Genomic DNA, 12,270 nt, shown 5'->3' with positions numbered 1-12,270 from the left:
AATGGTCTTATTTCCGTGCTGTATATCTGTATGATTCTGTGACTAAACCAAATGTTGTTGAGATGGAACTAGGTGCTACTAACATATATGTGGAGCCTGATGTTTGGCTTGGAGTAACATATTCAAAGGGCAAAACGTAGATTAAAAAATAGGAGAGGCCAAAGACAGCTCCAGAGGAGACGTTCAATGTAATGGAGTTGGGTGAGATTAAAAGCAACCTTGACATTTTGCTGTGTAAAGCAACTTGTAACTTTTTTTTTCATTAAATGTGAGTACCTTTACCACTGTCATTTTTATCATCTTTACTATTAATATTCTCAGCAAATGAAAAGGCTCTTCAGCCTATCGTGTCTGCACCAGTCATCAAGCATCTAGCTATTCTAATGTAGCTTTGTATGTTACGGGATTTCAAGTGCTCATCTGAGTACATCTTGCATGTCTTCAACAAGCAGACCAGAGGACATAGGCTGAAAGGCTTATTTCTGCATTCTATCAAGTCTGCACCGCCATTCAATGAGAATATGGCTGATTTGATAATCGATAATTGCACTTTGCCTTTGCCCTCTAAACTTTTGAGTTGAGAGCGTGGTGCTGGAAACGTACAGCAGGTCAGGCACCATCTGAGAAGCAGGAGAATCGACGTTTCGGGTATAAGCCCTTCATCAGGAATGAGTCCGGGGGCTGAGAGAGAAATGGGAGGGGGTGGGTTTGGGGCAAAGTAGCGGAGAAGGCGATAGGTAGATGAAAGTTGAGGAAAAGGTGATAGGTCAGAGAGGAGGGTGGAGGAGATAGATGGAAAAGGTGATGGACAAGTCGAGGACGGTGCCAGGTTGGAGGCTAGGGACTAGAATAATGTGAGGGGAGGAGAAATTAGGAAACGAATGAAATTCACATTGATCCTATGTGGTTGCAGGGTCCCAAGGTGGAAGATGAGCCATTCTTCCTCCAGGCATCGGGTAGTAAGGGTTTGGCAATGGAGGAGGCCCAGGACCTGCATGTCCTTGGAGTGGGAGGAAGAGTTGAAGTGTTCAGCCACTGGCCAGTGGGGTTGGTGCGGGTGTCCCAGACCTGTTCTCTGAAATGATCTGCAAGTTGGCAACCAGTCTCCCTGATGTAGAGGAGACCACATCTGGTGCAACGGATAGAGTCGCACATCTGGTTGCACATATACAGTTGCACATATATAGACCACATCTGGTGCAACGTTGCTGAAGGTACAGGTAAATTTCTGTCGGATGTGGGGCTTTGGACGGAGGTGAGGGAGGAAGTGTGGGTACAGGTTTTGCACGTCCTGCAATGGCAGGGGAAGGTGCGGGAATTGAGGGTGGACTGGTGGTGATTTTGGGGGTGGGCAGGGAGGGATCTGATGAGGGAGTCATGGAGGTGGTGGATCTGACAAGGGAGCTGTGGAGGGAATGCTTTCTCTGGAACACTGAGGTGTGGGGAGGGAAAGATGTCCCTCGTGATGGAGTCTGTTTGTAGGTGGCGGAGGATGATGCAATGATGGGGTGGAAGGTGAGGACCTTCATCATCTTCTGATTTGGAGGAGCTGGGGTGGACAAAATTTAAAAATCACATACCAGGTTATTTTATAGTCCAGCAGGTTTATTTGGAAGCACTAGCTTTCAAAACCCTGCTTTTCCTCAGGTGGTTGTGAAGCAGGACCATAAGACATAGAATTTTTCGCAATAGATTACAATAATACAATGATATATTGAACGAACCTAGATTGTTAAGTCTTTCAACTTTGAGAATGGATTTGCTGCTTTCAGAACTTCTTTTAAGTTGCATTCTCAATTAAATTTAAGGTTTTATAACTAAATGTGATATCTCGGCTCAGACGATGCAATCAAGGTATGAGTCGGATCAACCTTGCGTCAGGCTGGTTCTATTTCCAAAGTGGAATTTATGTAGATTCATTGCCTGCATTGATGGCTTGCAGGTTCTCCGTTTTTATTTGAGTAAAATAGAATGTATCTGCAAGTACAAATTCATGCCATAAACTTAGATGTGTGTGCGTGCGTGCAGAGAGTGTGTGTGTGTGTGTGTGTGTGTGTGTGTGAATGCACATGAGAGAGTGTGTTTCTCTGTGTGCAAGCTTGGTACTGTGTGTGTGGTGTATGTGTGCGCGTGTGAGAGAGAGCTAGTGTATGAGACATGGTCTCCATTAGTGTGTGAGTATGTAAGAGTGTGTGGGTGAGATTATATACTGCAGTGGGGTCTCACTGTCACTTGCCCCTCACTCTCTCACAAGTGCACACTCACTGTCTCTCTCCTGCATGCACATACATGGGATAAATTTGTGTTTGCAAACACATTCTATTTTGCTTAAAAATGCAGAAATTCCAAGCAGTGAATCCATATGACACTTGTAAATTCCACTTTGGAAATAGAACCGGTCTGATTCACACCTTTTTAAGGCATCTTCTGAGCGGAGATGTCACCTTTTGTTGTACAACCTTAAATTATCTTGAGAATACGACTTGAAAGAAGTTCTAGGATTTACATATTAAAGAACCAAAACCAGCAAATCCATTCTCAAAGATGAAAGACTTAACAATCTTGGTTTGTTTAATATATCATTGCATCACTGTAATCTATTGCTATAAATTCTGTGTATTATGGTCTTGCTTTACAACCACTGATGAAGCAGCACTTCAAAAGCTAGTGCTTCAAAATAAAACTGTTGGAGTATAACCCAGAGTTGTAATTTTTAACTTTGTTTTTTAACTCCATCGTGATGGATCTTGTCAAAATTCTTTCTGAATTCCATATAAACAACATCCACTACCCTGCCCTCATCAATCATCCTTGTCACTTCAAAAATCGCAATCAGGTTTGTGAGGCATAACCTCCACACACAACAATGTTGACAATCGCTAATAAGTTCATATTTTTCCAAATGTGAGCAAATCCTGTCCCTAAGAATCTTCTCTGATAATTTCCCAACCACTAATGTCAGGCTCACTAGCCTGTAATTTCATGGATTATCCCAGTTGCCCTTCTTAAACCAAGGAGCTACTTTATTATTCTCCAATCTTCTGGGATCTCTCCTGTGACTAAAGAGGGTACAAATATTTCAAACAAGGCCCCAGCAATTTTCTGCCTTGTCCCCCTCAGTATTCTGAGATAGATCCCATCATGTACTGCAGACATATCGACTTTAATGCTTTTCAAACCCCCGACACCACCATTTTTGTATTGACAAGCCTTACAATGTCAACATACCTCTGTCTTGACTCCACGTCCACCATGTCCTTCTCATTCTGTGATTTACTGGTGAAAAGAATTGAAGGACCTCAACTTTTTCCTTCAGCATCACACATAAATTCCCTCCTTTTGTCCTTGAGTGAACCTACTCTTTCCGTAGCTACCTTCTATACATATAAAACATTGGAGTTTTCCTTAATTCTGTTTGCCAAGGATGTTGCATGGCCCCTTTTTATCCCTCCTCAGTCTTCATTCTTTCCAGCTTTCTTTATATTCTTTTGAGTGCTGTGTCCTCAGTTCTGTTGTTCCATTTCCTTAATATCTCAGCCTTGAATATATTTAGTAATCCTAGCTTCACAGCCTTCTGTAGTAATAAATTCCACAAATTAAGTACCCTCAGAAGAAATTTCTCATCATTTGTCTTTGATGTGCGACCGCTTATTTTGAGGGGAAACAACTTTTCCGCATCTACCTTTTTAAGTCCCCCAAGAATCTTGTATTTTTCAATAAGAATGCCTCTCCTCCTCTTTATAAAAGCACAGGTGCCAGCTATTCAATCTCTCTTCATTAGGCAGTCCCAGTATGAGCTGAATGAATCTTTGACTGAGAAAGGTGTCTTGTTCTGCAAACGAATATGTGTAACGTTAACAACTTGCATCTTGTGTCTGCAAAGAGTACATTGGTGTAGTAAGATCAAGATTTCCACCATTTTCAAAAAATTAAACCTTTCGAGCTACAGTAGATTGTGCACAACTTTTTTGCTTCAGAGGATGGTGCTGGTGTGGAGTTGCCAATGGACTAATAATCCAGCACCCTAGGCTATACTCCCTTGGGGGCATGTATTTAACTCTGACCTTGGCAGCTAATCAAATTTTAAAATCACAAATATAAAATTTGGAATTGTAAGTGGTTATGGTAATAGTCGTCTATTTTCATTTGGTTCACTATTTGCTTTTATAGCAAGAAAATTTGCCATCCTTGTCTGGTCTGATGTATATGCAACTCCAGATGCAGAGCATTATAGTTAGCTGCACATCATCCAACTTCATCTGTTGCATCTGTAGCTCCCGATGTGGTCATCGCTACATTCGGGAGACCAAATGCAGACTCGGTGACCGATTTGCGGAGCATTTGTGCTCTGCATGCATTAACCAACCTGACCTTCCAGTTTCTATCCACTTCAATTCCCCCTCCCACTTTCCTGGAGGCCTGTTCATCCTTAGCCTCTTCCAGTGTCAGAATGAGGCCAAACAGAAACTGGAGGAACATCTTATATTTCACCTGGGTAGCTTACAGCCCAATGGTCTCAACGTCAACTTCACCAACTTTAAAGTCCCTTCTTTCCCAACCTTATCCGATATCTAGCCCCATTCCTCCTCTCCTCCCTGACCTGTTCTAACCCGAACATCTTCCTCCTCACCTATCCACTTCGTCCTTCCCACTGACCAATCGCAATAACTATGTACCTGCGTCCACCTACTGCCATCCCACCTACCCTTCCCACTCCTCCCCCTCTATATATTTCTGGGGCTTCCCCCCCCCCCCCCCACAAACAGTTTCAGCCTGAAATGCTGACTTTCATGCACCTTCAATTCTGTCTGACTTGTGTTCCAGCTTCACATCTGTTGACTGTGACTTCCAGCATCTGCAGTCCATACTGTCCCCTAGAAATTATTACCAGTTCCTGAAAATCAGTTTCTCAATCCAAAACATGCACCAGTACAGAGTTGTCTTCAAAAAGACTGTTTAATCATGGATGAGAAAAAGATAGAGCAGGGATATACCCTTTGTTGCATTTGAACTTGCTCTGTCATTTGATAATATCAAGGCTTTTTTGATTATGGCCCTAATTCTACTTTCCTGCCATTCCAGTAACCTTTAACTCCATGTTATTTAAAAATTTGTCTTGACTCGGTCTTGATTAGATTTAGATTTAGGTTAGATTCCTACAGTATGGAAACAGGCCCTTCGGCCCAACAAGTCCTACCGACGTATACTTGTTGACCTAGCCTCCCTTTCTGTCTGGGGAACAGCATTCTAAAGATGAATACCCTTTTAGGACTGAAATCAATGAATGATTAATGGAATCATTGGAGTAGTGAAGGCAAAAGGATCATTGAAAAACAAGAACCACTTGTATTTTTGTAGCACCTTTTAACATAAAATGTCCCAAGACGCTGGTAACAGAGGCATTTCAACATATCAGACGGCACTGCATGATAGAGAAGATTCTGGTGCAGAGCTTTTGAGCAGTGTCGTAAAAGTCGAAAGGAGTGTGTAGAGACAGAGTTTTACGGATGGAATACTAGAGTTTGGGTCCATGCTACAAGTAATGGAAAATTGGGGATGCTCCAAAGGTCAGAATTAGAGAATTTTATATCGCTCCGGGTAGGATGGTTGAAGGAATTGAATTGTTTGAACTAATGGAGAATTTTATTGAATTAATTGAAGAGAGCATAGTTATTTTCTGAATACTGAAAATGCTGGTTAAATTTCAATGTCAAAAGTCTTGATTACAGTCACAGGTTAAAATGTATCAAACTTCTTTGATGTAAGATTACAAACGTAGAGAATTCATGAGTAATGCAATTCAAATTACATTTATAAGCAATGAGAAAATTAACCTTTTTTTAGGTTTTGAAAGTTTGTTTTCGTATACTAAGACCAAAATTCAGCAACCTCATCTTGTTAAATTGCTTTTCTTGAAGTCAGTCAGCAAAACTAACCATTAATATGCAAAAATGTAATTATGATTAGAGAATTACAGAACTTAAGTATACTGTAAATTTTACATTCATGCCAGATTCTGAAAATAACTATATTGAACTCCCCAATGTTTTTGTTATGCCACTTCAATCACTGATAACCTTAGCAACTTTAGAATTTGTGATCACTTGTGGATAAAGAGAAAACTTGCTGTGTTGTGACCAAATTTTACGTTGATGGCTCTAAGTTGTGTTTTTTTTCAACTGGGTAGTAGACCTTTACTTACCAGAACAGGTCAGTTGTGTCCTACTTACGCCTAATTAGTCTTTTTTTCTGCCTAACATTTACTGAAATTGAATACTGCATTGTAGTACTGGCAGAGAAGTGAGGAAATTTGACTGACTTACCTCTGCAACATAGCCTATCAGGTTGAGATGTAGATTTTTGATTGTTGAATCATGTCACTTGATTTGCATTTGTGTATCTTGATTCTGAATTAAATGCCATTTGGTTCAGGTGGATATTACAAGTTTGATCCTTTTAGAAATTTGTTGTCATATGAATTCAACTATTTTACTGCAATGATCTCTTGTCCAATGTGCAGAGACAAATACAAAGTCTTGGACAGGCGGGGAAAAGGTCAAAGGTATAGTAGAAGTGTGTCATAGCATGCTAGAGAAAATCATTTATGCTTGATGACTATTATGACTATTGTTTGCAGAAATGTATTTTATTTGAGCCATGTTTCATTTATTGCAACATTGTATCCTCAAAAGTTTGTATTCTCATGCATGTACACTTGCTCAATTTAGGTTTTGCTGTCTAAATATTTTGCAGTGCTTTTTGTACTGGCTTAGTGCTTCACTTAGTAAAGTTCTCTATGCTCAGTTGAAAATGAGTTAGGTGCTTTTAGATGTATCTGTATCTTTGATTGCTTAACTGTGTGTAGTTTTTCATTCTGCTCTTGTGAAAGCATTTTTGGACCAGAAGCAATTTTGCATGATGGTGTGCCTAGTTAGTGCTTGGAGCTCAAAGCAAACTTTTTTTTGCCTTTTGGGAATTTGTTGTCAAAAAGAATAAATTTATTGTTTGCTCTGGGTATTTATAGTTACCAATTTTATGCAAATTTGGAAAAAGTTACACCCCTAAACTGTTTGTTTTAAAAAGGGCTGGCTGGCATGAAAAAAATGTTAACTTAAGATATTGACCAAAAATCAAATCCGTTTTTTTTTGAAAGAATGTTTTCATTAGTTTCGAATGCATAGCAATAATTGACAAAATTTGCATTCTGAAATTAGTAGCCAAGTTGAAATGAGTCAGCAACTTCTGGAAAAATATAGTGTATCCATTTCTCTTGGGTGTGCTTCGGAATTGCACAAAATTTATGTGCCTGTCTTTTGTGAGATGCGTGCTGACACCTTGAATTTATGTAATGCTAAAGTAGGTCAAATTTGAACTCTGCTCTATTTAATCAATTAAACATAGAATCTTAAGTTATGGGAGATGGCACGAAATTTAAGTTGAACCTTTGAACATTTTTATTTTTAACTATATTTGATGAGAGCACCAATATATTGAGAAACATACTTACCCTGCACGTTGGTATGTATAACATCGTTTGAAACTCCCATCTGACACTCCTTAATTCCACAACAGAACTAACTTCAATATTCCTGTTCTAATGATTTTGGCAACATTTGTCTTGTTCAATTTGAATTATAGACTGATAAATGCTGCTTCATTATAAAACTATGTCACTGTACATATAGCCCCCTGTATAAATGGCAAGCTCCGTTTGAAAGAAATTGATATTTGTGTTTTGGGGTTTCAGATTTTATACATATTTATTAGAATTGACGATTTAAGCAAAATAGCCATTGGGAAATACATGGAAAACTGTACCCTGTAACAACATAGTATGGCAGTACAAATTATTGTTATCTAACTCAATTGGAGAGCTTAGATTTGAATGGGGAGTCAGTTAGTTCAGTCGGTCGAATAGTTCGTGAGTGTTTAGATGAATGCCGACAGTGCGGGTTCAATTTCCATTCCAGCTGAGGTAGACTCAGTAACTGCCTCCTCATTCTGTCCCTGAGTGTGGACGAGAATGGCAAACCATTACTGACAAAACTGTCGAGAGAAACTGCTTGGGCCAGACCGTAATCGGAACGTGAACAAATTTTTTGCAAGACAACTGTGAATATGAGGTAGCTAACCTGTTGGTTTTATTGGTCTTATTATTTAGGCAGACCACACAAGAAGGAAGAATGAGTTGAATATACAAGCAAACAAATGAAAAAAAACTAATTAGATACTTGGAAGTGCAAGTGTGTTTTTTCAAAACTTATTTTAAGCTGTTGCAGGGTATACAGTTGCCAAGAGCTAATGTTTGATTAAATAAATATATTTCTACACCACTGAATTTGCCCTAACAATGAATGTTTTCCTTTAGTCAAATGCAAAGTTAAAGCTAGTAAGGAGCCTGGCTGTGTGTGAAGAGTCTTCTCCTCCGCCCACAGCTGATGTTCCACAGGATAATCAGGTAAAATGCAACAGTAAATGGATTAAGCAAAAACCCTTGCCTCATGGTGTTGTATTTTGCTGCTTGAAATAAATGCTTTCATTTTGGAGAGAAATAACTGTCTTGTTAAATTCTCAACCTGCATTTAATGAGCATCAATTACCTTGCAGCAATACATCAACTCAAATCTAGATGGATAGGAACTGATTTGTTGATAATGTGAGGAAAAGAACATTTGTATAAATCTAAGGTTGAAAGGCTGAGAAGAAATGTGTCAGTAATAAGAATTCTACCAAATTTAATCCTATTTCTCTTTACTGCATTTTCTAGAATTCATAAATAGTTGTAATTAGTCTTGTAGTAATTTTCACTATTTAGTTTGCGTTTACATCAGTTTTTGTACTCTTGAAGATCATACAGCATGACAAAGAAGGTGGCTTCCAGTTTTTGGATTTTAGTATTCACAAAAGTCCATTTTCAATTAGATCTATTGAGAGGTGATAATTTCTACCAAGTTGGATTTTTTGGTGTGCTATTGAGAACCCTAAAATAAATTTTAATTCTCCTGTTATGGTTTGCCTTTGTACACAAAATAACCTGAAAATATTAACTTTTTATGGATGTTTAATACTGGAAAGTTCATTGCTTAGACCAGTAGACAAAATCATTGGATTTCAATTTCATCATTACATTTTTGATTTTCCTTTTATTTATTACATTGATTAGAAATTTGTTGGGAATGAATCTGTGAATGCAGATGTACTACACCAAATTTTTGTATATGTAGCTTGAATTTCAAAGTTGTGAATGGTTGTCTTCACGAATATGAAACGTCAGAGCAGGAATAGGGATCATGTATTCCAGGTTTGCTTGCTTTCTTTAAAGGAGGAAACACAGCTTAGTGGGTGCACAAAAAGTTATGATGTTGTTCTACGGAACATAAAACACACTTATACAAAGCTGGTGAGATTTAACCTCAGCTATCCAAGTTTCACTATGAAAAGGACCTTTTGTCCAAAAAATTTAAAGCAGCAGTTGTGATGTGAAGTTGCTGTTAATTACAGAAAGGTATAAAGATGGGATGTTTGTTTGTCAAACTTCTATAGAGTTTAATTGAAACTGTTTAGGAGGCCAAGTTTTAGATTGGGAATGGAATAAGTCAGTGCAGCTTGACTTATTTATTATGGTGATAGTTTACCAAGTTTGAAGTATGTGCCTGTTTTATGCCATAACTTTAAAGCTTTAAACTGTTTTAATTAATTATTATTTCTTTGATCTTAATTAGTTGCTATGTGTAAATGTTTGCACTTAGGAGCATGACAGGTGTACACTCTAACAGCTTTGTTCATTTTGGACTTGGAATGTTTGATTGTAGAATAGAACAGTAATGGTAAAGATTGCTATTTCATCAATGTTGTATGATTTTGAGTTTTAAAAGAAGTGGGATTTGGTTTGCTCAGTGAAAGTGAGACAGTCCAGACTGGTAAATGGCTGTGTAACTGGGATGTAATGGGGTGAGCTGGTGAGTTGGGGGTTGATACCCTAGTTGTTTTATTGCTGGACTGTTTAATCCAGAGACACTCAATATTTGGGGGATCAGGGTTCAAATCCTGCTATGGCAAATACTAACATTTGAATTCAAAGAAAAAAGTCTAGAATTAACAGTCCAATAATGATAATTATTTGATTGTCAGAAAAACCCATCACTAGTGGCCTTAAGGGAGAAAACTGCCATCTTACCTGGTCAGGCCTATATGTGACTCCAGGCTGACAACAATGTGGTTAACCCATAACTGTTCCCTGGGCATTGAGGAATTGGCAATAAATGCTGGCTGAGCCAGCAATGCCCCCATCCCATGAATGAATTTTTAAAAACTAGCTGAGTTAGTAATGTGATCTATGCAGACTGAAACTGTAATAATTGAGACATTGTTTTTTGTTGTGATTTTGACTGATAATAATGTTTGTTCTTTCCGTTTTGTTTTCATGTGTTAAGACTGTGTGTAATTTAATCTAATTTCCTTGATATGCTTTGAAAAAAGGATTGTAGGTGGTTTATGACAATTGGTGTGGTAGAGAACATAAAAATATTGAATAACAGTTGCTCAAATATGTAATCTTAATAATTCAGATATTACATTTTGTGTAGTAGTATACATAGCTTGTGTCATACTTCTGTGCTGTTCTCCTGATTACATCATTTTGATAATACCTGGAATGTAACTTCAGAGGTAGCAGTTAAACTTGTAATGTTAGAATGATTATTCGCTAACTTAGAGCTTCAATATCCCAACAGTAGGTAGCACTGTAGCTCCAGTGTCTGTATTTCCCAGCAGGCTGTACACATGAAATAATTATTTTTGGCTCTGTCCTTCGCTCCTGTTCCTGTATTGTAATTTAAGGAATTATTTTCTTGTCTATTCGTTGGTTGCCTCCTACTTTTGAATGAAATGATTAGTGATTTTCTTTTTAATTACCTCGTGGATCATGGACAATGCTTGTTGGTCATTATTCATTTAAGTAAAAAATGAGGTCTGCAGATGCTGGAGATCACAGCTGCAAATGTGTTGCTGGTCAAAGCACAGCAGGCCAGGCAGCATCTCAGGAATAGAGAATTCGACGTTTCGAGCATAAGCCCTTCATCAGGAATAAGAGAGAGAGAGCCAAGCAGGCTAAGATAAAAGGTAGGGAGGAGGGACTAGGGGGAGGGGCGATGGAGGTGGGATAGGTGGAAGGAGGTCAAGGTGAGGGTGATAGGCCGGAGTGGGGTGGGGGCGGAGAGGTCAGGAAGAGGATTGCAGGTTAGGAGGGCGGTGCTGAGTTGAGGGAACCGACTGAGACAAGGTGGGGGGAGGGGAAATGAGGAAACTGGAGAAATCTGAATTCATACCTTGTGGTTGGAGGGTTCCCAGGCGGAAGATGAGGCGCTCCTCCTCCAGCCGTCATGTAGTTGTGTTCTGCCGGTGGAGGAGTCCAAGGACCTGCATGTCCTCGGTGGAGTGGGAGGGGGAGTTAAAGTGTTGAGCCACGGGGTGATTGGGTTGGTTGGTTCAGGCGGCCCGGAGGTGTTCTCTGAAGCGTTCCGCAAGTAAGCGGCCTGTCTCACCAATATAGAGGAGTCTGAAGCGTTCCGCAAGTAAGCGGCCTGTCTCACCAATATAGAGGAGTCTGAAGCGTTCCGCATGGTGAGACAGGCCGCTTACTTGCGGAACGCTTCAGAGAACACCTCCGGGCCGCCCGAACCAACCAACCCAATCACCCCGTGGCTCAACACTTTAACTCCCCCTCCCACTCCACCGAGGACATGCAGGTCCTTGGACTCCTCCACCGGCAGAACACAACTACACGACGGCTGGAGGAGGAGCGCCTCATCTTCCGCCTGGGAACCCTCCAACCACAAGGTATGAATTCAGATTTCTCCAGTTTCCTCATTTCCCCTCCCCCCACCTTGTCTCAGTCGGTTCCCTCAACTCAGCACCGCCCTCCTAACCTGCAATCCTCTTCCTGACCTCTCCGCCCCCACCCCACTCCGGCCTATCACCCTCACCTTGACCTCCTTCCACCTATCCCACCTCCATCGCCCCTCCCCCTAGTCCCTCCTCCCTACCTTTTATCTTAGCCTGCTTGGCTCTCTCTCTCTTATTCCTGATGAAGGGCTTATGCTCGAAACTTCGAATTCTCTATTCCTGAGATGCTGCCTGGCCTGCTGTGCTTTGACCAGCAACACATTTGCAGCGGTCATTATTCATTGCCTGTCGCTAGTTGTCCTTAAGGTGGTGGTGAGTTACCTTCTTGAACCGCTGCAGTCCAGTACTGTAGATTCACCCCTAATG

At 40.1% G+C, this 12,270-nt stretch overlaps 1 protein-coding gene across 7 annotated transcripts in view; it reads left to right on the top strand.

Annotated features, from left to right (window-relative positions):
* Positions 1-12,270, top strand: part of LOC132817052 (R3H domain-containing protein 1-like) — a 164,384-nt gene that overhangs the window by 39,329 nt on the left and 112,785 nt on the right. Inside the window, exons 4-5 of one of the 7 annotated variants that reach the window (XM_060827130.1) lie at positions 6,521-6,562; positions 8,369-8,458. The exons of the other annotated variants lie outside the window; for them this stretch is intronic. Coding sequence (XP_060683113.1) covers positions 6,521-6,562; positions 8,369-8,458 — 132 coding nt within the window. The remainder of the gene's footprint in view (positions 1-6,520; positions 6,563-8,368; positions 8,459-12,270) is intronic. 7 annotated transcript variants of the gene reach the window in all.

Source organism: Hemiscyllium ocellatum, chromosome 7, assembly GCF_020745735.1.
Source record: "Hemiscyllium ocellatum isolate sHemOce1 chromosome 7, sHemOce1.pat.X.cur, whole genome shotgun sequence".
Lineage (NCBI taxonomy): Eukaryota > Metazoa > Chordata > Chondrichthyes > Orectolobiformes > Hemiscylliidae > Hemiscyllium > Hemiscyllium ocellatum.
The sequence above is the reverse complement of the archived record's forward strand: the minus strand, read 5'-3'. Positions and strand labels throughout refer to the sequence as shown.